At 57.3% G+C, this 27,557-nt stretch overlaps 4 protein-coding genes across 9 annotated transcripts in view; 2 read left to right on the top strand and 2 right to left on the bottom strand.

Annotated features, from left to right (window-relative positions):
* Window positions 1–5: 5 nt before the first annotated feature.
* On the bottom strand, window positions 6–2,544 carry MIEN1 (migration and invasion enhancer 1). The gene is made up of 4 exons (XM_083877537.1): window positions 2,411–2,544; window positions 1,629–1,726; window positions 1,263–1,339; window positions 6–755 (listed from the first exon to the last, which is right to left on the bottom strand). Exons 1-4 carry the CDS (start codon window positions 2,497–2,499, stop codon window positions 672–674), a joined length of 348 nt encoding a protein of 115 aa, XP_083733663.1. The 5' UTR covers window positions 2,500–2,544; the 3' UTR covers window positions 6–671.
* Window positions 2,545–3,698: 1,154 nt separating this feature from the next.
* On the top strand, window positions 3,699–10,169 carry GRB7 (growth factor receptor bound protein 7). 2 transcript variants are annotated; one of them, XM_083877681.1, is made up of 15 exons: window positions 3,699–3,790; window positions 5,618–5,756; window positions 5,861–6,005; window positions 6,660–6,816; window positions 6,890–7,011; window positions 7,096–7,170; window positions 7,259–7,396; window positions 7,478–7,588; window positions 7,706–7,804; window positions 8,200–8,280; window positions 8,351–8,467; window positions 8,542–8,602; window positions 8,684–8,771; window positions 9,128–9,221; window positions 9,296–10,169. In XM_083877681.1, exons 2-15 carry the CDS (start codon window positions 5,626–5,628, stop codon window positions 9,440–9,442), a joined length of 1,566 nt encoding a protein of 521 aa, XP_083733807.1. In that variant the 5' UTR covers window positions 3,699–3,790; window positions 5,618–5,625; the 3' UTR covers window positions 9,443–10,169. The 2 variants fall into 2 exon arrangements, with proteins under 2 accessions (XP_083733807.1, XP_083733806.1); XM_083877680.1 differs by having other exon boundaries at window positions 7,093–7,170.
* Window positions 10,170–10,489: 320 nt separating this feature from the next.
* Window positions 10,490–12,766, top strand: LOC310918581 (retinol dehydrogenase 8-like; the record flags this gene model as incomplete). Its single annotated transcript, XM_083877481.1, has 6 exons — window positions 10,490–10,586; window positions 10,657–10,818; window positions 11,298–11,477; window positions 11,550–11,643; window positions 11,729–11,912; window positions 12,527–12,766. The coding sequence occupies 6 exons, from the start codon at window positions 10,490–10,492 to the stop codon at window positions 12,764–12,766; spliced, it is 957 nt and encodes a 318-aa protein (XP_083733607.1).
* A 2,424-nt stretch (window positions 12,767–15,190) lies between these two features.
* Window positions 15,191–27,557, bottom strand: part of IKZF3 (IKAROS family zinc finger 3) — a 35,747-nt gene continuing 23,380 nt past the window's right edge. For 2 of the 5 annotated variants that reach the window (XM_083877599.1, XM_083877600.1), the window contains 2 exons: window positions 22,676–22,792; window positions 15,191–19,142 (listed from right to left, as the gene is read on the bottom strand). In XM_083877599.1, coding sequence (XP_083733725.1) covers window positions 18,439–19,142; window positions 22,676–22,792 — 821 coding nt within the window. In that variant the 3' untranslated portion in view covers window positions 15,191–18,438. The remainder of the gene's footprint in view (window positions 19,143–22,675; window positions 22,793–27,557) is intronic. The other 3 variants (XM_083877596.1, XM_083877598.1, XM_083877597.1) reach the window with 2 other exon arrangements.

The raw sequence follows: 27,557 nt of genomic DNA, 5'->3' as shown, positions 1-27,557 counted from the left end.
GGAGCCACATTCTCCATCCTTTATTCCGCCCAGGCCGTTTGCTTTATACACAGTATAGAATAAATAGGGGGGGCCCCCCCGCCCCGAGGCCAAGGGCAGGGTCATTCCAGGCAGGAATCAGGAGCTGGGAGCCTGGGAATGGGGAGGGGGGGGATGTGAACACACCTGTGGCCGTGGGGCCGGGCCGGGGTTCCCATGGCCGGCCCCTGCCCCGGATTAAACAGTGACAGAGGGACTTTAATCATTAACAAATCCTGGGGGAGTTACAGCCAGTGGATTCCCCTTGGAATGAACCTGCTGGGAGCTGTTCCAACACCTGGCCTGGCTCCCCATTCATGGGAGACCCCCAGATTCCCAGGGGGTGAGGGAGGGGAGAGGCCAGCACAGAGAAATGGGGGGGTTGTGGGGACCCCCTGTCTGGGGACCCCCCTGTGCCCCCCCAGGGAGGTGCAGCTAATGAGGGGGGAAGGCAAAGGCAGGTGGGAGACCCCCCCCCCAGGCCACGGCTACACCCCACAGCAGTTTGGGCAGGGGACAGAACGATCCCCAGTGCCACAGCTCTGCCCTGGGGGTCCCCAGGAGGCTCCTGAGCTCCCCCGATGTCCCTGGTGCCCCCCAGTCGTGCAGGGATTTAAGGAAGGCAGCGATGGGACCCCGTTGTCCCCGGGGGGCTACAGGATGACGCAGGGGGGGCGGCTGTTGGTGATTTTCTCCAGGGGCTCCCCATTGCGGGCTCTGCGGATGGCCTCGATCAGCTGAGGAGACACAGCAGGGGAGGGGTCACAGCCAGGGCTGGGGACACATGGAGGTGACAGGGACAAATCCCAGCCACGGCAAAGCTCTGAGAGCAGTCCTGGCTGCTCTGGGAATTTTTGGAAGCACCAAGATGTGTGTTTGATAATTGTACATTGGTTGTTTTTTCTACTCTGGTTGTGTTTGATTCACACTTCTCTGTTAGATCCAGCTCTGTCTCCCAAGGACCAGCATGTCATATCCCTTCCCTTTATCCTTCTTTTCCCCTTTTTCCTTCCCCCTTTCCCTCCTTTTTTCCTCTGTCCTTTTTTTTTTTCCTTTTTTTTTTTGCCCCTCTCTCCCACCAGCACCCACAGCAAGTCCTGGCAGGGTGGCAGGAATGGGAACAACTCCAGAGGGTGACAAAACAGGGACCCCGTGGGCAGACCCCATCACAGGAGTGGCTCAGTGCAAACCAAACACCCCCAGCCCAGCCTGGCTGACCCCGGGACCCCCGGGTGGGTACTCACGTCTTTCTCATAGGGAAATCCCCCATTCTCCAGCTTGGAGAAGACGAGCTGCCCGTTGATCTCGATCTCAAAGGCACCTGAGGGCACATTGCAAGGCCCAGCCCTGAGCTGTGTCCCCCCCAAACCCCTCATGGCATCCCCAGCCCAAGCCCCGCCATGGTAGCACTGGGCTGGCTGAGCACTCAGGGCACCCCCAGGGGCGCCTGCAGACCCCCAGCTCTGCCCCTAAACAGGGGACAGGGAACAAACCCCCCTGGGCTTCCTGCCAGGCTTAACCCACCCCAGCCCCTCCCCAGACCCCCAGCACGGCAGTGGGGGTGGCCTGGGGTGTCCCCACCCACCCCCGAGGCTGCTGGGGGGTCTCACCGGTGCCCCCCAGCCGTGACTCGATCTCGATGTCGGGGTACTCGTCCCGCACGGCGCTCGCCAGCTCCTGGTACGTGGCCTCGAAGCCGCAGGGCTCGCTGGGGAGGAGGAACCGGCTGAGGGGGGGTCGAGGCACGGGGACCCCCCCCAAACCTTCCCCTCCCCAGCCTGTACCCCCACAACAGCTCTGCTGCCTCCCGCACCCCCCGTTCCCAATGCCCCACTCAGGAGCCCTCCCCAAAACCCCCTGAACGCCCCTTCCCCTCCAGCCCCCCATACCCCAATAACCCCCCATAACCCCCCCACCCTGCAGAGCCCCCCAAATCCCCTACAACCCCTTCCCCCGAATTCCCCTATAACCCCCCTCAGCGCCCCGATTCCCCCACCCTGCAGCGTCCCTCAACCTCCCTACAGCCCCCTCCTCAAATCCCCAGAGCCCCCTCCTCGACCTCCCTTCAGCCCCCTCCTCAGCCTCCCCAGAGCCCCCTCCTCACAGCCCCCTCCTCAACCTCCCTACAGCCCCCTCCTCGACCTCCCCACAGCCCCCTCCTCAATCTCCCCAGAGCCCCCTCCTTAGCCCCCCAACCTCCCTATATCCTCCTTCTCCCCCCAGTCCCCTCCGTGCCTGAACCTGCCCCATGCCTCACCCCAGTTCCCCCAGTTTCTGCTCCCAGTACCGCTGTGGGCAGCACCCCCCCCATCCCGGCTCGTTCCCGGCCCCGGTGTCCCCCTGGTCCCCTCGGTTCATCCTCCCCCGGGCTCCCCACGGCCGCGGGGCTCACCAGTACTCCACCACGATGCGGACCCGCCGCTCGGCCCCACTCTCGGCCCCGTTCCCGTCGCCGTTCCCGCTCTCGGTCCCGCCGCTCATGGCCCCCGGTGCCGCCGCGCCGCCGCTTCCGGGTTGGGTGACGTGAGGCGCCGCTTCCGGCCGCTCTGCCCCGCCGGGCTGCTCGTCTTGTCTGCTCCGAGACCTCCGCGAGACCCGCCGTGACCCCGGTGACCCCCGGGGGACCAAAAATGACCCTCAGTGAGTCCCCCGTGAAATTCCCGGTGACCCAAAGTGACTCCCAGGACACATCTAGTGATCTAAAGTGACCCCCCGGGGGGCCCAAACTCACCCGTGTGTCACCTGCAGTGACCCCGAGACCCACAGGGGACCCAAACAATGATCTCAGTGACCCCCGTGTCACCTGCACCCACCCCCGGGGGACCCACGGTGACCTCCGGGGGACGCACACGGAACCCGTGGGACCTGAAATGACCCTCACAGGAGCTCTCCAGTCCCATGGGAACCCCCACTGCTCCATGGGACCCGCACCTAAAACCCTTGTGGGGGTCCCATGGGGCCTAGAACCCCCCCACACAGACCAATAGGACCCCATGGAACCCTCAGCATCCCCTGCAGGGACCCCTGAACCCCTCCATGGCGACACCTCTCACGACTCCGTGACCCTGTGGCACCCCAAGTCCCCAGTGGGGACTCCCAGACCCCATGTGGAGACACCCACAAGGGACCCCACAGGACACACACAGAGCCCCTAAGGAACCCCACATCCCACTGTGTTCCCATATCCCAAATACCACCCCCCCAACCTTCCTGGAAGGGCTCTGAGCTGCATGAGACCCCCATGACCCCCCACCCATGGTCCCACCTGGCAGGGGTCCCTTAGGGGACAATGGGGACATCCCCCTCCCACCATGGGACCCTTCCAGTCCTCACTTTGGGGGTCCCAGGGGAGCCCCAACCCAAACCCCACACTTTGGCACTGGGGACTCCCAGGGCACGGGCTGGGGGTCTGTGGGATCTGCACCCCCAGAACATCCCAGGGGACCAATGCCCTGTGTCCCCCCCCGGCCCGGCTGCCCCAGGGGTCACCCCAGTGCATTGTGGGAAACTCCCCATCACCACCCCAGGGGGGTCGTGGGAGGTGGGTTTGGGGGGGTCCAGCCCCCCGGGGCTGAGCCGGGGCCAGGCTGGACCCCCCACCGCGGGGCTGGGGGAGCCCCCCTGGGTGCTGGTGGGGGGCCGGTGCCGGGCAGCAGGCCCGGGGCGTTGTGATGTCAGGCGGGGGCGGGTGCTGGCGCAGGTAGATAAAGCCGGGGAGAACAGGAATCCCTGGTCCGGCGGGAGGGTTGCCGGGACGCGGCGGGCGCTGCAGGTACGAGCGGGGCCGGGCTGGGGGCTGCTGGGGGCTGCTGGGGGCTGCTGAGGGCTGCTGGGGCCGGGGGGTGGCGGCTCATCCCGGGCTGTTGGCCCCATCCCGCCGGGAACGACCCCGGAGCTCTCGCTGCGCCCGCACCCCTTCCCTCCCTCCTTCCCGCCTTCCTCCCGGCTCTTCCTCCTCCTCTGCCATCCCGCCGTGCCTCCCCTGCTGCCTCTGCGCCCCCGGGGAGCCCTGTCCCCCCAGCCTCAGCACCCACCGGGACCCCCACCCACAGCTGGGGTCCTGTTCCTCAATCCCGGTGGTCCCAGCACTCTGTCCCTTATCCTGGTGACCCTGTGATTCCATTCCTTAACCCTGCTGTCCCTGGAATCCCATCCCCTCATCCTGGTGGCTCTGGGGTCCCGTCCCTCAGCCCTGTTGCCCTGGGACCCCATCCCCTCAATCCGCTGGCCCTGGACCCCCTGCTCTGTAGCCCTGGTGGTCCTGGGGCCCATCCCGGTGGTCCTGACCCCCTCCAGTCCCCCACCCCATGACCCTGATGGCCCCTGTCCCTTAAAGCTCTGTGTCCCTGTTTGTCCCACGCCCCCGGGACACCCTGTGTGTCCCCACCCTGCTGGAGCCCTGCCACGGCCACCGGGCCAGGCTCACACCGGGGTGACCTGAGGCCATGGGGCTGGGCCGTGGGTCGGTGCCAGGGCAGTGTCCTGGTCACAGGGCCCTGTCTGTCACATCCCGTCGTGTCCCACCTGCAGCATCACCCTGCCTGACCCCTGACTGTCCCCGTGTCCCCACATCACCCCGGGGTCCGGCCAGGGAGGGGGGACCCGGCCTGGGCAGGGAGCAGGGATGGAGCAGAGGGTCCTGGCGGGATGCTGCGATGGGGACAGTGACACGGCAGGGACAGGGACGGGATGAGGATGACATCAGCCCTGCCCAGCCGCGGACTTGGACCCCGAGAGGTGGCAGGAGGTGGGGACGGGGACGGGCAGCGGGCGAATGATTAACGTGGCCCTACACGCTGTCCTGGGGCCAGCCGGGTCCAGCGCCCGCGGCCACCGAGTGCCACCGCGGGTGCCACGTGTGTGTTACGTGTGCCACGTGCTGGCGGGGCCGCGGCACGTCCCCGCGGGTCAGCCCGGGGCCGGGGCCGGTACCGGAGCGCGGCCGGTGTCCCAGCGCGGTGGCACCGGGCGGGGTGGGGACACGGGGGGCTGTGCCAGCTCGGGGGGGGCTGGCGGCGGTTCCCACGGCGGCTCCCTCGCCCCCGGCTCCCGGCGCGGCCGCCCGGGCCCGGATGCCAGGGCGGTGAGGTGGAGTTGGGAGCGGCCGCCAGAACTGGTTTGGCCGGACCCGAGGAGGTGTTTGGGCTGAGCCGCCGCCGCCGCCACGCTCGGCTTCCTTCTCTCCACGGCGCCGGCCTGGCAAAGCTCAGCCTGGCTAAGCACGGCTCAGCCCAAAGCAGTGCCCCCAGACCCTCAGTGCTGGTGCAGGGCCGCTGGTGAGGGTCCCGCGTGGGATGTGGGGGATTCTTGGGGGTCTCGTAATGGGCTGTGCTCACCATCAGTGTCACCCCCCAGCACCTGCACAGCACTGGGGAGACTGGGACACCCTTGGCAGCCACCTGGGGCTCAGCCAGACCCCAGGGCTGGGGTGCTGCTTGTCTGGGCACCAGGAAAATACCCCTGGGTGGGTGCCAGGGGTGGGAGCTCACATGGAGTCCAGGGGCTGCCCACACCTGGCCATGGCCCCCTAAATGTGGCCACGCCCCCCCCAAGGGAACGAGGGCCATCACATGGTGCCAAACCCTCTTTCTCCCCACAGATAATGCCATGGAGGGGGGGGCTCAGCAGAGCAGCCTCTGGGAGCCCCCCGAGCAGGATGAGGGTCCTGGTGAGCGGGATGGGGGCGAGGGGCTGCCCGAGGTCAAGCGCTCCCAGCCCCTCTTCATCCACGGCAGCAGGTGGGTGTGAGGCCTGGGAGGGGGGTCGGGGAGGTTAAGAGGGGGGACAGGAGGTGCTCAGGGGGGTCACAGGGGGCACAGAACTCACCCCCCTGTGCCTGCAGCCGACAGCCGCCACAGGAGGAGCCACGAGCCTCGTCGCTGCCCAGCATCCCCAACCCCTTCCCCGAGCTCTGCAGCCCCTCCAACTCACCCATCCTGAGCAGCCCGGCCCTGGGACAGGGACCCCCCCGTGAGGGCACCTCCCATGTGAGTCAGGGGCAGGGGGCTGGGAAGGGGGGCTGAGACCTGGGACAGGGACACCCCTGCCACTGCTGGGGAGGGGATTCTTGGTCTTGGGGCAGGACCTCCCCAAGGAGGGCACCTCCCATGGGAAGTGGGAGTCAGGGCATTGGGGAGAGGGGAGGGCCTCAGCTCTCTGGCAGGAACCTCCTCCTATGTGAGTTGAGGGTCTGGGAAGGGGTCTCAACCTTTGGACAGGAGCCCTCTATGGAGGTCCCACCCTCCTGAGCTGAGAGGCTGAGGGGCTGGGAAGGGAGACCTCAGCCCTGGGGAAGGGACCACCTCCCACATGAGTCAAGGGGCTGGGAAGGGGGGATCCCATCCTTGGGATGGGGACCACATCCCATATTAATCAAGGGGCTGGGAAGGAGCGATCCCATCCCTGGGATGGGGACCACCTCCCACATGAATCAAGTGGCTGGGAAGGGGGATCCCATCCCTGGGACAGGGACCACATCCCATATTAATCAAGGGGCTGGGGAAGGGGGGATCCCATCCCTGGGACAGGGACCACCTCCCAAAAGATTTGGGCAGCAGGAGGTGAGGAGGGTGGTCTCACCTGTGGTTCTGCAGGGTCCCCTCGTGCTGGGGGGGCCCTGACACCCCTGTCCCACCTCCCAGGTGGTGAAGGTGTTTGGTGAGGATGGTGCGTGCCGTTCCCTGGAGGCGTCAGCGGGGACCACGGCGCGGCAGCTCTGCGAGACCCTGGTGCGCAGGACACGGGCCCTGCACGACCACAGCTGGGCCCTGGTGGAGCTGCACCAGCACCTGGCCCTGGGTGAGCGGCCGTGGGGACACTGTGGGGCACAGCCCTGGGGAGCCCCGACCCTGCTGACCCCCTGTCCCCCCAGAGCGCTGCCTGGAGGACCACGAGTCAGTGGTGGAGGTGCAGAGCTCCTGGGCCCCGGGTGCCGACAGCCGCTTCGTGTTCCGCAAGAACTTCGCCAAGTACGAGCTCTTCAAGAGCAACGCGGTAGGTGGGCACCCTCTGGAACCCCCCCGTGGGGACCCTGAGCACCCCAAGGGTGGTCTCTGCTGACCCTCTGTCCCCCAGCAGTCGCTGTTCCCCGAGGTGATGGTGTCCAGCTGCCTGGAGGCCAACAAGAGCATGGCACACTCCGAGCTCATCCAGGTATGGGGCACCGTGCCCAGCTGTGCCCTGGGGGCTCTGCCGTGCCCTGGGGACCCCACCGTGCCCCTCAGCCCTCGTGTCCCCCCAGAACTTCCTCAACTCTGGGAGCTGCCCTGAGGTCCAGGGCTTCCTGCAGCTGCGGGAGGCCGGGCGCAAGGTCTGGAAGCGTTTCCACTTCTCCCTGCGCCGCTCGGGGCTCTACTACTCCACCAAGGGAACCTCCAAGGTGAGAGCAGGGGGTCCTGTGGGGAGGGGACATGGCCAGGGGGTGCAGCAGGGCCAGCCCTGACACTCCCCCTACCCCCAGGACCCCCGGCACCTCCAGTACTTCGCTGACCTCACCGAGTCCAACATCTACTACGTGACTCAGGGCAAGAAGCTCTACGGGACGCCCACCGAGTTCGGCTTCTGCATCAAGGTGGGGATGTCCCTGCCTGTGGCGGGGTCATTCCCTGCGCCTCCCCCTGCCAAGGGCTCTCTGTCCCCTCAGAGCCACCCGGGGGCTGCCCCGTGACGGCTCCGGCCTCTCCCGCAGCCCCACAAGGTGCGGAGCGGCGTGAAGGGCCTGAAGCTGCTCTGCAGCGAGGATGAGCAGAGCCGCAGCTGCTGGATGGCCGCGTTCCGCCTCTTCAAGGTGGGCCCCGCCCCGGTGCTACCGGCCCCGTGCTGGGGGGACGCTGGGATGATGGCAGAGGGATGCTGGGGGAACCCAGGAGGGAATTTGGAGGGATAATGGTGGAATTCTGGAGGAATACTGGGGTGATGCTGGGTGGCAGCTGGAGGGATGATGGAGGGATGCTTGGGGGATACTGGGAAGATGCTGTAGAGATACAAGGGGGGGAATGTGGAGGGGTTCTAGAGGGGTGCTGGAGGGATGACCCCATCCCAGTGAGAATGTTTCCGAGTGGGTGCCCCTGTGCCCATGTGGAGTGGATGCAGAGGTCCCCACCCCTGCACTGGGTGGCTGTGGAGGTCCCTGGGTGTCCCTGGGTGCCCCTCACCCCACAGCTGACAGGGCTGTTCCCCCAGTACGGGATGCAGCTCTACCGAAACTACCAGCAAGCACAGGCACGACTGAGCCCACCCCCCTGGATCGGCCCCACACCCCTGGTGAGTGTCCCCTGCCCCCCGCAGCCCCTGGCCCGTGGGGACCCTCCGGTGACCCCCCTGTCCCCCACAGCGCAGCGTCTCCGACAATGCCCTGGTGGCCATGGACTTCTCAGGGTGCACGGGCCGGGTGATTGAGAACCCCAATGAGGTGCTGACAGCAGCCCTGGAGGAGGCACAGGCCTGGAGGGTGAGTTGGGGTGCTGGGGAGTAAAGGGGAGTCCCCCTGAGCCCACCCTAACACCCCCTCCTTTGTGTGCCCAGAAGAAGACGACGCACCGGTACAGCCTGCCCACAGCCTGCCACAGCTCCCCCCTCAGTGCTGGTGAGACGTGGGGTCAGTGCCCAACGGGGGTCCCTGCCCTGAACAGGGGTCCCCCCAGGCCTGACACCCCTCTCCCCACAGCCATCCACCGCACCCAGCCCTGGTTCCACGGGCGCATCTCCCGGGAGGACACCCAGCAGCTCATCGGCCGTCAGGGCTTGGTGGACGGGTACGGGACCCTGGGGTGGGGGGATTGGGGTCCCTGGGGCTCCTGGGGGGACTAATGGAGCCCTAATGGAACTCCAGGGAGGTACAGGAGCCTGAGGGTCTTGCAGATCCTGGGGGGGGGGGATACAGGACATGTGTGGGGGTTGGGGTGAGTGGTCCCAGGGGGGTTGTGACTCCCAGGATTTTGCAGGGTTTGGGGGGATGCACAGGCTCCTGGGGGGACACAGAGACTGCCAGGGATTCCAGGGGGTACCAAGCTACTCCCAGGTCTTCATAGGGGGTTTGTGGGACCCCACGGGTGACACCGGGAGGGCAGAGGGGACCTGGGCCCAGCAGTGACACCCCTGGGGCTCGCAGGGTCTTCCTGGTGCGGGAGAGCCAGCGGAACCCCAAGGGCTTCGTGCTGTCCCTGTGCCACCTGCAGCGCATCAAACACTACCTCATCCTGCCGGTGAGTGCCACCGTGGGGCTGGGGGGGCCAGGGGGGGTCAGGGAAAAGGTTCCTGACCTGCAGCCCCCCGACAGAGCGAGGAGGAGGGTCAGCTCTACTTCACCATGGATGACGGGCAGACGCGCTTCGCCGACCTCATCCAGCTCGTGGAGTTCCACCAGATCAACCGCGGCATCCTGCCCTGCAAGCTGCGGCACTACTGCACCTGCGTGGCCCTCTGACCACAGCATGGCACCACTGGGAGGCTTTGGCACAGCCTGGCACCACCAGCATGGTGGGGTTTGGCTCAGTCTGGCACTGCCAGCGTGGCTCGGCACAGTCTGGCACTGCTGGCATTCTTTGGCTCAGTCTCACTGCTGATGTAGCACGGCTTGGTGCAGCCCAGCACCACTGGCACGGAATGGCTTGGCACAGCCTGGCACCACTGGGATTGTTTGGCACAGCCTGGCCCTGGTGATATGGCATGGCTTGGCACAGCCCAGCACCACCAGTGCAGTGTTGGCACAGCCGGGCACTACTGGCACAGCTTGACACAGCCTGGCACCAGTGGGATGGTTTGGCACAGCCCAGCACCACCAAGCATAGCACAGTTTGGCACAGTTTGGCACAGTCTGGCACAGTTGGGTGGTTTGGCACAGCCTGGCACTGCCAGTATGGCACAGCTCGGCACAGCCCAGCACCACCAGGATGGTTTGGCACAGCTCGGCACAGCCCACCGCCAGGACCTCCACACTCAAGCACTTTTTCCCCTCCACCCTGCAGCACCAGCCCCGGGTCTCCCTGCGGGGGCCTGGCACTCCTTGCCCTCACACCAGGGGGGTTTTGGGGTCCCCAGGAGCAGGATCCCGGGGTGTGGGGGTGAGGGGGGCACCCATCACCGTGTCCCCCACATCTCCACGAGGCCAGTTGAACTGGGACATGTTTTATACCAGTGAAAATAAAGGTTATTTTTGCAGAGCTCCTGCCTTGTTCCTTCCCATCCCCAGAGCCCCCCAGTGCTGGTGGCACACGGCTGGCAGTGTCCCCATCTCCCACAGTGTCCCCAAGCCTGGCAGTGTCCCCACGTCCCGCCGTGTCCCCACAGTGCCCCGGGTCCCACACAAAGGCCCCTCTGTGCTCCCCGGGCACCACGTGCGGCTCAGCCACGCGGCCGCCGCAAATCCCCGGGAGGGGGGATTATCCAGGGGGGATTAAGGGCCCGGATTTGGGGGGGCTGGGGCAGCTGCTATAAAGGCGGGGGGCTGGGGCACGGCGGAGGAGGCCGTGCCATGGCTCCCAAGACGGTGCTGATCACCGGCTGCTCCTCCGGCATCGGGCTGGCGCTGGCCGTGCGGCTGGCGCGGGACAAGCAACGCCGCTTCCGAGGTGAGCGGGGTGGAGGGACCCCCCCGGCCCCGGGGAGAGCCCGCGGGGGCTGAGCCGCCTGTGCCCCCAGTCATCGCCACCATGAGGAACGTGGGCAGGAGCGAGGCGCTGGCGGCGGCGGCGGGGCCGGCGCTGGGCCGGACGCTGGAGATCAAACAGCTGGACGTGTGTGACGAGGGCTCCATCCGCGCCTGCCTTGACAGCATCCCCGGGCGCCACGTCGATGTCCTGGGTGAGCCCCGGGGTTCCCCTCCCACCGTGAGCCCGGTGTGGGGACCCTCCATGATGGGGACCCCAGCGCTGGGGGCTGTCCAGGCAAGCTTGTCCTGTGCTGGGGATCATTTGTGCCCCCAACAAGGGGCCCCTCTGTGCCAGGGACACCGCATGACCCTGACCCCTGCACCGGGGACTGTCCATGCCAGGGACCCCCTGCCCCAGAGACCCTCTGTGTTGGGACATTCCCTGTACCAGGGACCCTCGAAACTCAGGACTTCCCATTCTGGGGACCCTCGGAGCACTGGGGAACCCCTGTGCCAGGGCAGGGGCCCCTCATGCACAAGGGACCCCACGACCCCACACACCAGTGACCCTCTATACCCTGCACACCCAGGACAGCCCATGCTGGGGACACTGAGAACCAGGGGCACCCCATGTCCAGGGTGTGGGATCCCCCTGGCCAGGGCATGCCCCACTGATGCCCCCTGCCCCCAGTCAGCAATGCCGGGGTGGGCATGGCGGGACCCCTGGAGTGCCAGAGCCTGGCGGCCATGCAGAGCCTCATGGACACCAACTTCTTCGGCCTCGTCCGCCTGGTCAAGGAGGTGCTGCCCGACATGAAGCGGCGCCGCGGGGGCCACATCGTCGTCATCAGCAGCATTATGGGCCTGCAGGGTAGGGGAAAATGGGGTGCCCTGGGGGGACCAGCTCCCACCCAGCCCTGACCGGGACTCTTCAACCGTCCAGGCATCGTCTTCAATGACATCTACTCAGCCTCCAAGTTCGCCGTGGAGGGTTTCTGCGAGAGCCTGGTGGTGCAGGCGCTGCGCTTCAACGTGGCGTGAGTGCAGGGGCAGGAGGCCGTGCAGCCCCTGGGCCCAGAGGGTCTGGGGGTGCCCAGTGCCCAGTGCCCCATCCCTGGGCAGGATCAGCCTGGTGGAGCCGGGGCCGGTGATGACGGAATTCGAGACGAAGCTGTACGAGGAAGCCGAACGCGCCGACTACTCACGGACCGACCCCGAGACGGCCGAAATCTTCACCAAGCTCTACTTGAGGAACTCCAGGGATGTGTTCACCAGCCTGGGCCAGACCCCTGAGGACATCGCAGAGGTGAGAGGTGGGCAGGGGGCCCCAGTGGGCTGGGAGTGCCCTGCTGGGCTGGGCTGGGCTGGACAGAGGTGTCAATTAGCCCTAACAAGGAACAGCGATGGGGCCAGCAGTGGGGCAGCTCACGCCCAGACAGCTCCATCCTGGTGGGGCTGAGCCTGGCTGGGAATGGGGATAGGAATGGTGATGGGATGGGAATAATAAAATGGGAAGGAGCTGAGGATGGAGATGGGAGGGAAATGGAATGGGAATGAGAAGGGATGGAGATAGGGGTAGGATGGAATGGGGTGGGATAGGATAAAGATAGGGATAGAATGGAAAGGAGTTGGGGATGGGATAGGAATAGTGGTGGGGTGAGGTGGGATGGATTAGAGATGGGGATAGGATGGGAAGGGCTTGGAGATGGGGATAGGAAGTGAATGAGAAGGAGTTGGGATGGGAATGGGGATAGGAGGGGAATGGGAAGGGAGGGGATGGGATTGTGAATGAGCATGGAGGTGCACATGGGGGTGGGATGCAGACAGGGTTGAAAGGGGATAGGGGTGGGAATGGTGGTGGGCTGGGGCTGGGGTGGGGCTGCGGGGACAGGAAGGGGACAGTCCCACGCCCACGTGCAGCACACCCTGCGGGTGATCGAGGCGGCGCGGCCCCCGTTCCGGCACCAGACCAACGTGGCGTACACACCGATGGCCGCGCTCAAACACGCCGACCCCAGCGGCGCCCTCATCACCGACGCCTTCTACAAGCTGGTGTTTAAGTACGACGCGGTGCTGCGGTTCGGCCTCCGCGCCATCCGCCTGCTCCGCTGGCAGGCACAGAAGGTCAAGGCGGGCGCGCGGCTCCTGGGCTTCAGATAAGCCCTTTGTGTCCCCTGGGCACTGCCCAGCCCATCCCGGGGCGGGGGAGAGGGAGCCGGGACCCGTGCAGGGTTTCGCTTCCTGTTCCCGGCCCGAAATAGCTCCAGCCGCCGCCGTATTAAAATGGGGAGGGTATTTATAACCAGTGCCTGGTGAGCAAGGCAGAGCAGCTTCCTCCGGGAGTGCAGCGGCCGTGACGGGGCTGGGAAGGGCTGGCAGCTGTCCCCTGCCTGCCTCCTGCTCCCCTGGGGCACCTGTACCTCCGACCCGGGGCATGTGACACCCAGGAGACCTCACCCCGTCACGCCCTGGTGCTGCATCCTCCTCCCTCCAGGCGCTGCAGTGGGGTCGGGAATGTCCCATGGTGGAGGGTCCTGTGTCACCCCTGCCCGGCACTGAGCCCTGGGGCACTGGGGCAGCACAGGAGGTGTTGGGAGGGCAGAGAGCAGAGTGTGAGGGGTGTGTGGTGTGTTCAGAGGGGCACGGGAGGGGCATTTGGGGTGCAAAGGGCGTGTAGGGAGCGGTGCACAGTGGGGGTGGGATCTATGGCAAAGACGGGGCGCAGGGTGGGTGCAGGGGAGCCCAGCAGCTCACTCTGCTCCAGGGGCTCCCCTCCAGCTCCCGGTGGCTGACGGCGGGCTGGGTTCACCCTGGGCTTGGCGTGTGGGCACTTGGCGTGACAGCACCGGGAGGTGAGCGCAGGGGGAAACCGCAGGAGGCCCGGCATGAATCAGCCCTGCTGCTCAGAAACCTTCCTGGCTCCCCCCGCACTCCCCGGCGCAGCCCCCGGAGCCTGGGAAGGACCCCCAGCCCCTGGTGACAGGGCTGGATGGAAGCGGCTGCAGCTCCGTGTGCCTCTCACGTGGCCTCTCCGAGCCCCACAGGCTGCAGGGACCGTGGGGACAGGATGGAGGTGGGGAAGGAAATATTTTTGCATTATCCCCCCCTTCTCGCACGAGTTAATGGCAAAGCAGCGGTGGGACCGTGGCCCCGGGGTGATGGCAGCACCTGTGGGACGTGCAGGGGTGACATCAAAGCGGTGACAGTGTCACTGCCTCCCCCCCTGCTGCGGTTTCTGCAGATTTGACTAACTTTCTCCGCTTGGGGGGCAGGATGGGGGTGGTGGTGGGGGTGACTCTGCCCGGCCCTGGGGAGCAGCAAGGGGGGGGCCCTGGCACAAAGCCACAGGTGTGGGAAACGGGGCTGAGGGAGGACAGGACCCTCCTCATACACCCTCAGTCCCGTGGTGTCCCCCAGTGCCCAGGGGAGCTGCAATGGGGCTGGTACTGGGGGAACTGGGGGGAGCAGGATGAGCCCCAGAGCTCAGTGAGGGTGGGGGGCAGTGGGGTCTGGGGGGAGCAGTGACAGCCCCAGCCCCGCTCCCACCCTTGCTCTCGGCTGTCCCGGACAGAGAGAGGGGAAACAGGGAGCTGCTATGGGTGAGGGGATCCCCAAGGGTTGGGGGAACAGGGAGCTGCTGTGGGTGAGGGGATCCCCAAGCAGTGGGGAGCACCTGGGTTGTGTTTGAGGCTGAGGAGCATCACCTCCTACCTGGAGCATCCTCCGTGGCCATGGAGCACCACTTGGAGCCCAGGACTATCACCCCAGCCCACCATCGCCGCAGCCCCGCGGGTGCCGGGGTGGAGGCGCTGCCGCAGGGGCTGGAGCCGTGCGGATTGGAAGCAGATTCTTCTAAAAACAATCGTCTGCTGGGACTTTCCTGTCGCCGGCGTGTGACAATTGCCAGCCGCTCCCCGTGTCCTCGATCCCCCGAGGATTTCGCTGCCAGGTGCCGACTCGCTGCCATGCAAATGCGGCGCCAGATATAACCCGCCTGGAGGGGCTGGAGGGGCCGGTTCGGCGGCTCCCCGGGGGCTTCACTTCCCTCCCGGGGCAGCGAGGGGGGCATCAGGCGTGACACAAACCTGCTGCCCCCGTCCTGGTGCCCCGGTGACAGTCACGGCCCTGTCCTGGCTTGTGCTGCTCCCGGTGGGAGCCCCGGGGCTGCAGAGCTCCCCCAGGGCGGTGCCAGAGCTGGGGGCACTTCCAAAGCCCCTTCCCGCTGTCGCTCAGCACAGAGGTGCCTCTGCTCGCCCCCTGCCCCCCGGATTTAGGAACCCGACCCACGCAGAGGGTGGGAAAACGCCGCTGGGTCCTCGCCGGGCCGGCGCGGGCAGCGTGACTCAGTGCACGGCTGGGGAATTGGGACACCGAGGAGGTGGTGGCAGTGACTCAGTCCTCCCTGTCCCCTCCCGGCACCGTCGGGTTTTGGGTGCCAGATCGCTCCCCGCGGGAGCAGGAGCCGGCCGGGATGCTCCAAGGATGCAGACCAGCACCCGGAAGTTTTATGGGATTTTTTGTGAGTTAGGCAGCGAGTTTCAACACGACGACAGGAGAAACGAGTTCCTCTGTGCTCTATCACGATTACAGCTATCAGCAGATAAGGATCTCTCTGTCACAACACCAACTGAAGGTTTCTGTAAGCCTGTAAAGGGGTTTGGCTCTTGGCAGGAGAAGGCTGAGGGGTTTTGGATCAAACCAATTCTTATTAAGGGACAAACCAGGATGGGAAGACGCCGTGGGACTGGCTGTCCCGAGCCCCTTCGGTCTCACCCAACCCTCGGAGTCTCCCGGCAGCAACAGGGGAAACGACCCAGTGCTTGTGTCGCAGCCGGGCTGGGAAGGAAGTGAAGGGAAAAGAAAAAAAGGATCCTCTGACTTTCTTCTCAGTTTTTTTTCGTTTCTGTTTCTCAAGCGTGTCCAGCTCTTGCGGCAGAAGGTGTCAGGGGGGAATGAAACAAGCGCGAACAACGTCAGCCTGGTAAAGCAGGTGCTAAAAGGGCCGGGGGGTTGGTGTGAGCCTCCACCCTCCGCTGCCGGGATGTTTCCATCTGGCTGACACAGCCCCGGCGCCCCTGGGAACCACGAGCCCACCTCAGAGCCCAAGCGTGGGGCTGAGCTGCCTCCACCCCACAGCCCTCGGGTTAAATCGTTCCTCTATTAACCAAAACTGTGTCCAACACCATTTTCCAGCAGTCAGAGGAGCACACGATGTTATTTTACACCTCTGACTGTATCAGTTGCTCCGCTGAGTAACTGGTTCTGCTGAGCACAGCCTCCACCACGGCTCGGCACCTCGTGGGGACACACCACAGTCACAGGTGTGCTGCTCACAGGTTCCATCACACCTGTGGGATTTACAGGTCCCAGAGGTGATGAGTACTGACAGCTCCAGCCCCAGAGCTCATTCCCACCCTCAGCCAGCTCTGCTGGTTGCCCTCAGCTCTGTTTTCATGGCTGACAGAGTGGACACTTAATAACTGACGTTTTAAAAACTTCAATAAACCTTTAAGCACCAGAGGTTCATTTCTTGGTGCCAAAAGCTCCTTCCCTGAGCCTCCCCTGCCCACTCTTGGGGTGTAATTCATCAGTAAATGAAGAACCAAGTGAGACAGACACACAAGGCACTGGAGAATGCTCCAAACCTGTTCTAGACCAAAATAATCAAGACAGGAGCAGAATAAATCAATCTCCTGACCAGTACCAGTGGTTTTCTCATCTGTTTTCCCAGACAAGGTGGTTTCCAGAGCTCCTCCTGCCCTGGACCAACACAGGTCCTCAACATCCAGACCTAATCCAGTGGGATTCCCATCTCCCAAGCCAGCAGCTCCAGGGCAGCACCGGGACAGGGGTGAATGATGGGGTGTGAAGGGACTATTGAAGTATATTCTTAGATGAATCCATTACTCGATCCACTTCTGGAAAATAAGATTTTTGGATGGCTCCAGGAGATATCTCTCTGTGGATTCCTTTAAGAACCTTTGTGCCTTTGCCTGCCCTCAAGTCAGGACATCGTAATTATTTAAATATTTTATTCATTTATTGACAATTCTTTGGTCTTGAAAACTAAGCCATTGAAAAGCAAGCTCGTCACAAAATTGGAAATTGATAAAGACAACTACAATGTCCTAAAAATGTCGGACTTAAAAATGTCAGGGCAGCAGTGGAACTTTCTCTTTGTTCTCTGGGAATTCTCTCCCTCCCTTCCCCTCCCTTTCCCTCTCTTTTGTGGACCCAAAAGCCTGGCCCTTGGGGCTGATCCTTGGTGGAACTGCAGCCTCCCTCACAGGAGGAGCATTGGTCACATTGTGACACAGGTGTTCACTGGGGGAGGGCCAACATGCACCTTTCTCATGACGGGGCTCTGGGAAACATCCTAAACCTGCTTTGGAGCTCCACATAGAACAGCAAAAGAGTTTTCCTCAAGCTCAGGAACAGCAGGATCCTGGATTAGCACTTCCACAGCTCTCTGGATACTCAAGCGCACTGCAGGCTGATTTATCCCTCTCCAGACCCACCCTTAGTGGGAAAAATGAATGTAAATTTCTTAATTTGTACCTTAAAATTCAGGGAGGAAATAATTGAGCCAAAAGAATTCAGAAGGAGGGATGAATTCCAGTATTTCTTGACCCTCAGCTTCTCCAGCCTTCCCTCAGGGAAGTGATTGGATCACCAGAGATAACATGAAAGCACCACAGCTCTCAAACCACACAAGGGATGCAGAAAGTCCATCAGAACACTCCTAACTATGGGATACAAAAATACTTTGCAAAGACTAAACCTGCACTCAGCAAAGCCGTTACCAAACCCCTCTCCAGCACAGGGACACCGACACAGCTGCGGGGCCATGGGGAGATTCAGAGAACTGTTGTAAAAACCAGCTTCAAAGGGATGGCACCTGCTCAGGGTGTGGAGCAGCACCTCCCCAGGGCTGTCCTGCTGCAGGTGTGGCTCTCACACACCTGCCTGGAGTCTCACCTGTCCACAGCCAGCCAGGGCCACCCTGTGGGGACGTGGATGGGACGGCCACATGTCCTGCTGTGGGAGCAAGGCAGAGGCACAACACACAGCACAGCTTCATCCTCATTCTCTGCACCCATCAGAAAGGAGGAGTTTCCAGCAAAGAAAATCAGGATTTCCCCTAGGCCACATGGATGTGCCAACTAGTGACCTCACTGGGTATCCCAAAAATATGTACTGTTGAAAAATCCCAACCTTAACTAGGTCTCATTTCTTGTTTTCCTCTTACTGAGTAACTTTAAAGAAAATCAGCAGTGGGGTAAGAAAAATGAAAGTGTGCCACACTCTCATTAGGGCTTAGGGGAAAAGCTTTAAGGAGGAATTAATAATCCCTCCCTTTTCCTGCCCTCGTTTTCCTTGTTTTGGTGATGAGCCACTGGGAGGCCATTGGGATTATAACTAGGAAAAGCTCCTCCAACACTCCTCTGACTAAACATCTGAATGAGCAGGGGAATTGGCATGAAAACCTTTTCTGCTGACTTAAAGCAAACTCTATAAAAACAAACACAAGTTAAAAATTGAAAACATCATAAATGGCTCTGAAATTTCACAAAAATAAAGTTCATATCAAAACCAGTCTCTGCTCCTGGTGTTTCCCACAGTCCCACTCACCACAGCAGCCAGGCAGAGATGCTACAGAACACTGAATTATTGGGAAAGACAAATTTAAAATGGTGCCACCTCCTCGTGACACACTTAAAACTGGCCTAGAAAAATACTCAAGAAATTTCATTATACTAATTAAAACCCCAACCAACCAAGCCTCCCCTCCAATGGAAAACACAGCCTTTGACCTTGGAGAACCGGTCCTTTCACTTGAGCACGACTCTGTGCTCTCCCCGAGCTATGTGTGAGGAGAACTCGTACCGGTCATGGCTCCGGTAGCCGCAGACGTTGCACTCGAAGGGGTCGCGGAAGCCATGGCAGCCCATGTGGATGGTGAACATCACGTAATCCAGGAAGAGCACGCGGCAGTGGTCGCACCGGTACACCCCGATGGCCTCCCCTTCCTTGTTGATCACCTTGAAGGCGTCGCGTGGGCAGATGGCGGGCGGCTTGATGATGTCGTACGGCCTCGGGAAATCCTTCAGGGCCTGGAGGCCGTTGCGGGTGGGAGCCGAGATCACCTGGCTCTGGTGGAAGGTGGGGTTGGGCCTCTCCTCGTGGTTGCTGTCAGTGTCTGTGGAGTCGTGGCCGCTGTTGTTTGGGGAAAGGCCCCTGTCGGATGACAGGCTCTTGTCCCTGAGGTGGCCGTGGCTCTTGTCGGCCTCCAGCACGGTGCCGTTGGGGATGTCGGCGCGGGGCAGCGGCAGCGGGTACAGGCTGCTGATGACCGGCACCATCTCGGCCGTGGGGGCCGGTGGGGTCTGCACCAGCGGGCGCAGGGCCTCGGCCCCAAGGTAGGTGATGGCGTTGTTGATGGCCTGGTCCATCATGCGCCCGTGCATCATCTCGCTCTCCTTTTCGTACAGGAAGCTGGAGTTGTAATTGACATCGAAGTTGGGTCGCTTCTCACCTGAAAGAGATGAGAGATGATAATTACCTGGGTGAGTAAAGAACTGTGATGACATTAAACGCTGTGATGACTTTTCTAAAGGGCAGACATCTCTGGGAATAGGGCATGATATCTTCTCTGCTGAAAGAGGCTGTTCTTAGACACAAGTAGCTTTTGGGTGGGGTTTTTCTGGTTTTTTATATTGTTTTAAACCTCAGGCTTAGAAGCAAACCAGTCTAATAGAGGAGGTGGTGAGGGTACTTTCTGAGAGATTTATCTTTCACGAGTCCTTGGACACTGAAGTCAGTTTTCTCCACTGTCCTTTGACAACTACAGCTTCCTCTGCACCTGGCTTCTTGGACCTCTACACAGGTACTCAGGTAATCTAATACTGGCAGATATAAGCATAGATATAAACCCCCCTCAGTTAGGGTCACTTGATACGGGGTTGGTGAAAAAAAATGTTTTCCTCTGGGTATGCCGGGGCTTGGAAAGTTCTGGACTGGACAGAAGTAGAGAAGAGCGCACCTGAAATTCTGCTCACACTTCTCTGGGCAGCACAGTGCATCTCCTCTTCTCTGTGCCAGCTGCAAGGAGGAAATAAACTGCACCCCAAAAGCACTAAAGGCATTTTGGAGGTGAATGTCTAGAAATAAGTAACTGAATTCTGTGGTTACTAAAACCATAAACTTGTTCATAGCTTAAAAAAATACAAAAAAAGACCAGATGAAAGGTTTCACGTGCAAGTGACTTGCAAACATTAGATCCACGAATCTCTTAGTTACGGTAACTAGACTGGTGCAGATGTTTATCAGTCACCTGTCAACACCGTGACTCAATGTGTATGAAACTCGTGGGGTTTCACTGCAGAGGCAGAAAACCAGGAGCTCACGTTTCTCTTCTAAAACACTCCAAAAGGTTAACGAACCACAAGAGTATAACTGCTTCCAGCCCGCAGCACCGCTCGCCGTCCAGCTTCATATGGAAGGAAAAAAAATGCCTCAGGACTTTTGGGTGACTCATAAAACCAGCTCCAGGCAAGTGAAAGAAGTGAATAAATTGGAAATTTTAAAAAAAAAAAAAAAAAAAAAAAAAAAAGGCAACAAAAGCAAAAATAGACAAGACTCCCTAAAAATTTTGGTGTTAAGATTCACTGTTGTAAAGATTAAAAAACACAATCTATGATCATAGGATTGTGGAATATCCCAAGTTGGAAGGGACCCACCAGGACCATTGAGTCCAACTCCTGAATGATCACTGAGGGTCTCGCAGTGCTCTGTGATTCCACTGTCCTGGTGGATTTTAAGGTCCCCCAGGGAAAGGCTCTGAAGAGGGGCCTGGTGCAGAGTTGGAGAGCCAAATGCAGGGTCTGGTGGTACCTGCCCTTGCGTGGGGCTTGTACTGGTGCACACGAAGCAGCTACTGGGGATGGAAATGTGAAAAATAAAGTGGGTGAGACTCCTGGTGCTTGTCTGAATCTCTGCAGAGCCCTCCAATTCGAATAAAGGGGTTTTTCTTCCCATCAATAGACTTCATTCAGAGAAAAGAAGCAAACAAAGATGCCTTGTTAGTGTATATCCCTGTCCCTGCTTCCTGACTAAATGAGACATCAGCACTCATTCCCAGATTTCCCAAGGAATCCCCGTGCTGGCCTGGCAGATCTGAGCTCTGACCGTGACAGGTCAGAAAGGCACAGGAGTCAGGCCAAGGTCGGGCAGCCTGCTCCTGAAAACATCCTTCCCAGAGATACAGAGGAGTGAGGGGGGAATGTTTTCACATGTAATTTTAAAAGAAAAATCACAGAAATCCTAGAAAAACATCAAGTTTCAATTGGTTATTTTGTGCCTTTAAGTGATCTGTGATGGGTTCTCCAGCATCTCAACACAAACACCTGTGTGTGCAGTGCCAGTTCGTGCCACCCAGCACTAGCACAAATCCCAGAGGATCTGGGCCACACAGGAACTCATTGGCTGTCAAAGGAAACCCCAAACCCACTTGTTCTTCATGTTAGGCTTACGCTGAGGGGGTGCATCCTGCTGCAGACGTGTTTAATAAAATACATAAAGGTCAAACTGGTGGTGATTGCACAATGAGAGAGCTGAAAAAAAAGCTAAAATAGAGGAAGCTAAAGGATTACAAACCCATTTGCAGCAGTGCTTTTTGAACCACAGTAAGACATATAAGGGCCAACATATAAGCCCCACAGGCCCAGTTTCAATCCTGAGCACCAAAGGCACTCAGATGGAGTGGCTGTGCAGCGAGGTGACCTTTAGAAAGCCACACTAATGTAAAATGAATAAAAAAATGAGAGCAGTTTTCATAGATGAAAACACAGTGCTACTACCCACCAAACTCACTAAGAGCTCCACTACCTTCAAAAAACTAAGTTTCCTGTGGGGATGGATCCATCTGCACAGCTTTACCTGGATGGATCTGGCTGCACAGCTTTACCTGGATCAATCTGGCTGCTCAGCTTTACCTGGATGCATCCAGCTGCACAGCCTTAACTGAGCAGATCCAGCTGCTCAGTTTTACCTGGATGGATCCATCTGCACAGCTTTACCTGGATGGATCCAGCTGCTCCCTTTACCTGGATGGATCCAGCTGCTCACCTTTAGCTGGCTCTAGACCTGGTGCACCCCGTGCCAGGGGTTTGGCTGCAGCAGCTGTGGGAGCCCTGCCTGCCCTCCCAGCCCACATCTCTCCCTCCCACATGGGCCCCACTCAGAGGGTGAACTTTATATTGAGCCATTAAAAAAAAAAAAAAAAAAAAAAAGACAAGCACTGTTGCCTTATATAACCCTACAAAGAGCACAAATAAGGCTTCATCAGCACTAATAATATATAACTGCTGAGTAAGGGTTTTCCTTAGGAAACAGGGTTGTACTTTATTTTCTCTAAAGGTAGGTTGATGAAATAAGACTGGCCAAGAGAGTCAGGTGTTCGCTGAAATCCACAACCTGCCCAACTAGTATTTAAGATCCCCAAAATGCAAAACTCTGATCACATAAAATTAAATGCAAAGAAAATACTATGGAAACATCTGCTTGCTTAAATTACCACAAGAAAGGATTCAATATATTTTAATCAAAGACAAATTTAGGAGGATGACTAAGAGAAATCCAATACTTTTCTGTCTTTAGGCCTTATTCCACACATGAATCCTGCAGGAATCTTCAGCTCCTGCTGAGAAAACATTTACCTTCCTGTTCTTTGCCTGTTCTAAATCCTAGCAGAGAACATTTCAAATACATAGGTACAAAAATGGCACATGGAAACTCATAAAATATGTTTATAAATCACCTACATAAAGACACAAGGCACAACAGTAGCTTCCACCCAGTTTAAGCAGCCAACAGAGTAAATTCTTTTCATTTTAATCAACCCCTTACAACAAATCACTAAAACCCATCACAAAAACCAGTCTTACTTTATTCTTTTGTATTAGATGCTAAGCCTGAGCAGGATATTTAAAAGAAGCAGAGGCATTGTACTGTTTGTTACCGACCCACACGTATTTAACTGTTGCAGATGAAAAGGGGTTTTGTTCTTACCAATAAATTTCTGAGGCATTGAGCTTTTTCTCTTTGCCACGTTGCTCGCTAGCCTGTCCAGCACAAGGGCTCTTTCAGTCCCCATCTCTGCCTTGATGTGCCTTGCCTCCACGCTGGCTAGGTTGGAAAATGTGAAAAGGAAGGAAAAAAAAGAGAAAAAATACACAACACGTAGGTGAAAAGGAAAAAAAAAAAGATTAAAAAAAAGGAAGAGCTGACTGTTTTAATCTCCAATTGGCCACACAACTGGAGGAAACAGTTTGGAGATATAATGCAAAGTTGGTTTTGCTTTTTCTGTCATTCCTGCTCTCTGGGTACCCGTTGTGGTCAGTGGCAGCACAGCCCTGAGCTCACTCAGGGGGGAGCACAAACCAGAGCTGTTGCCAGCGAGAGGAAGTAAATGAACTGGCTGGAAGGTTGGTTAAATTGCAGATAGAGAGAGAAGCTCTGCTGGCCTTTCTTTTTTATTCTGAATAAGGCTGGGTGACACCTGCACACTCAGTGTTTCGAGCTGCAGTAGGAGACACTCAGTGTTCTTTCTTAACTTTTCAGATATCAGTCATAGATGTCCTAATGAATCACTAAGAAACTTGTATGATATATATCAGTGTTCCAGTAAAATAAAAGCAATAAAACTTTTCAAAATTCAAAATTTCAAACTCTTTTTTTCTGCAGGTGTTACTGTCACTTAATATTTTTCCTAAATGGACAGCTAAAACTAACTATGAATTTTCTCTGTGTTTCCTCTGTGTTTTAAAGCTTGCTACAACCTCCCAAATTTCTAATTTTTGGAAAAATACCTGTGCCCTGTGATGACTCCCTTGGGATTGGGCCAATTAAGGCTCTTCCCATTTTCCAGAGCTCTCCTCAGCTGTGCTAAGCAATGCCCAGCACTGCACAGAAGCTGTGCTTGCTCTCAGCTCCTGGAGGCTGCAGAGGCCTTGAGCTGGAGACCTGCCACCTCATATCGCTACTACCACACTAATACTGATCGTAACTGCTGTGGCTTCCCCCAAACCCTGCTCACACCTCAACAACAGCCATCTGGACTCGTACTTTGATGTCAAAAATTAAAGAGTAAACTCATTGCTAAGAGTACCAGTGGCAGGGATCACTGTGCTGAGAGCTGGACACATCTTAATGGACTGCAGGAGTCTGTAGGAGTTGGGATCTACAATCTGAGGACAATGAGGAGTGATTTACTTTCCCAAGGTGGTATAAAAGGTTGGATCTCTCTGTGAAAGAGTCCTGGTTGCTGTGTTACTGTACATACCCCAATGAATCTAAATATAGAATAGTGGAAACATGGAATGATTTGAGTTGGAAAGGACCTTGAAGATCATCCAGTGCCATCCCCTGCCATGGGCAGGGACACCTTCCACTATCCCAAGCTGCTCCAAGCCCCTGTCCAATCTGGCATTGGACATTTCCAGGGATGAGAGAGTCACAGCCTCTCTGGGCAACCTGTGCCAGGGCCTTACCACCCTCTCAGGGAAAAATTTCTTCCTAACATCCCATCCAACCCTGCCCTCTGACAGTCTAAAACCATTGTCCCTTCTCCTGTCACACTCTGCATGTATAAAAAAATCCTTCTGCCTCCTTTTTATAAACCCCTTAAGGCACCGGTAGACCAAAATGAGGTCTCCCTGCATATACGAATCATAACCTAAGAGACAAGCAGTGCCGGTGGAAATCAATAGGAACACTTCAGTATCACTTCAGTCCTGCTAAAGGCAGATTTATTGAGTATCAGACTTAAATTTCTGTTTGCCCAGCACAGCAAGTGCTGAAAGTGCAGCTTCATCCTTCCCAGCTCTGCAGCCCTTCCCTGAGTGTTTCAGTCCGTCCTCTGTACCTGTTTGTCAGTGGTGCTCCTGATAACAAGAGTTTCAGTCAGCACAAACCATGACTCACCAAACCTCAGCCAGAACTATTTGTTCATGTTTGTTCAGCAGTTTGAAAACGTAAAGTGTTTCAGAGGTACTTGGTGCCACAAACACCAGCTACAAATATGAGTCAGGGAGGATGGGATAACAGGGCCTGGCTCCACTCGGTCACAGTCCTGGAACCTGGGGATGTACGTGACAGCCAGCCCTGTGCAGGCCATGAAGTGCCTTGAAGGTAATAACACACTGCTCTTCTAGTCTCAGTTTTATTCCAAATTACTCCAGTGTGTTTGGAGGTTCCCATAAATATATTCATCCCTGCTCCCAGCATGAAATACTCAGACACAACGTAAGAGCTGCACGAAGTGAGACAAAACACCAAGTTAAGGTGGCACTCTGAGGGAAGGGAGTGTAATCACCTGCTTGGGCTTGGGCCAGAAACTCTATTTGGTCTGGAAAATTATAGGGTTTTTAATTTTAAGATTTCAATTTAATTCTTATGCTCCCAATCTGGATATGCATCTTTATATTAACTTTAGATGACTGTAGTCCAAAGTTTGAACCACCCCCAACCCCAAAGCCTCATAATCTTGGCTGGATCATTGCACAAGTCATTAAAAACAGTAATCTAAATTTTAAAAACCCCAACAACCCTGAACAAAACAATACAAATGGTGCTGTGTACTCAAAAATGTACTTTTTTCTTTGTAAAGAAAGAAGAAAGAAAACACAATTCACCCATATCATAAAAGCAGCTCCCTGGTCCATGCCAGTTCTTTGTTTTTATGATTTTGTTGTTCTGGTCCCTCTTTTTCTCAGTCTTTACCTCCAGAAGCTGCACTCTGAGGACCCTGGGTTGCTCTAGTAAAGCTTTAATTCCTCATTTTCAGAGTCTTTCCCCCTATCCTGGCAGGACTCAGCTCAGAGCTGCTGTCAGCCCTCCCAGCCCCAGGAGCACACTGGAAGCTGCACGTCGTGCATCAGGGATGACTTGTCAACATTATTTATGTGCCACCAAGGGAACTTTAATTGTTAAATTAATGTCAGGAGGGCAGATGAGGGCTTCCTGCAGGGATAACACAGCCTTTCCTCAGAGGAGATCTGCAGAGACAGTAACTATTGACCTACATAACATGTTCTGGGACTTCTGTAGAATCAATCTTGCAGCTTCATGGTTTTCTGTCCTTTTATTTTAATGCTGAGGGGTTTTGCTTTCACATTAAGATTTTTGACTCCTTGCTACTGGCTATTTTTTCGTAAAGAAAAAATAATCTCTATTTATGGGCCACAAAAGGTCTTTGACAACATTTTCACAACCCAGCCTTAGGGAAACAGTGTCTGCTCCCAGTAAGACAGAGGTGGTTATACAGGTTCTCACCCACAACACTGCTCTCTGTACCCAGAAACTAACTGAAAATTATCTCATCCAACTTTTTCTTCTGGATCACATATTAAACAATCCAAGAATAATATTTATTAAACAGTTTTTTAATCACTCCAAATTCTCAAAAGACTTCTCAAATATAGAGAAGTAATCACGCCCTCTGTCCCTCTTCAATTATTCTCCCTCTGGATGATTCCACTGCATGATTTAAATAACTAATTACCTCACTATAACATGGATCCAAAAATAAAATTCAGTCTGGACTAACAGAAAGGTCAAATGCTTTGCTCAAAATTATACTGAGAAAAAATAAATTTAAAAAAACCCAGAAAATCCAGACTTCCAAAGCACTTGAACGTACATCAGCCTGGCATCTTGGGTTATCCTGCAAGCTCAGGGCTCTGATGGCTCAACAGCAGAGCCAGAAAGCAAAAAAAACCCTCTGAGGATGCTGAAAGAAACTCTGCAGCTCAAATAAATCCCCTTGTCTCTCTTGATCAGATTTGATCAGTGACTCTGGAATTACATGGGAAGTTGGGCTCCTAAGCACGGAATTTTGTATGTATAAAGATGGGGTTGATCTCACCACTTTTAAAGCTGGGTGCCCCTCTCCTGCTCAGCCAGCACCAGGGCTGAGGATGGTCTTCCCTGACCCATCTGAGTGGTCTGTGTGCTGCTCCCAGTGCTGCTGCCTGTCTCAGGGTGTATTTCAGGTGCAATCCTGCCTGGATAAAACACTTCCAGAGGAGCATCTTCCTGCCACAGTGAATTATCCATTATGAAGGACTCTTTATGTTGTCTGGGTGCTGGGTGAGGAGCCACCTGTCCAAACAGTGCTGTCCCCTGGCCATCAGGGGTTCACTGAGTGGTTTGGCTTGGAAGGGACCTCAAGGATCACTTTGTACCACACCCCTGCCATGGGCAGGGACACTTTCCTCTAGCCCAGGTTGTTCCAAGCTCTGTCCAACCTGGCCTTGAATCCTTCCAGGGATAGGACATCCATCTCTGGGCCACCATGTCACCCTGTAGCTGAGGAGAGAGTGGCTGCTGTCCCAGCCCCAAGCACACACCAGCACTCGCCCTGCACTGAGCTGTTCCCATAGTGTGGTTTCTGCCACACCAACCAATGTGAGTAGAATTTTTAGAATGTGCAGATACTGCTAGCAAAGCCCTCAAGTACAAAGCTGAAATTAGAGGCATTGCTTCCTGTAGCATCTCCGTGTGGTCACTCAAGAAGGGAGAGTGGAACAGAGCAGGGTGATTGTGCAATGAGAACAATGTGAGAGAGATGGTTATCAGGGACAATGCTCCAACAATATTGTTATATGAAACTTCTCTTTTTAGAAATATTTCCACATTTGGAACATGCAAGAATAGCACAACTGTCCTGATGCTTTTAAATATTTTAATCAGTTAGGGATGATGAATGTAGAGTACTTTTGTATCTAAAGATGGGTCCATGTGAAAATCTTAGAATTGTGGAATGGTTGAGTTGGAAGGGACCTTAAAGGTCACCTTGTTCCACCCTCCTGCCATGGACAGGGACACCTTCCACCAGACCTGGTTGAGAAGCTTGAGGGGAATTCAGAAAAACACCAAAATTTAATGTGAT

Source organism: Zosterops lateralis (genome assembly GCF_965231275.1).
Source record: "Zosterops lateralis genome assembly, chromosome: 24".
In the NCBI taxonomy this organism is placed as follows: Eukaryota; Metazoa; Chordata; class Aves; order Passeriformes; family Zosteropidae; genus Zosterops; species Zosterops lateralis.
This window is presented reverse-complemented; position numbering and strand designations above follow the sequence as displayed.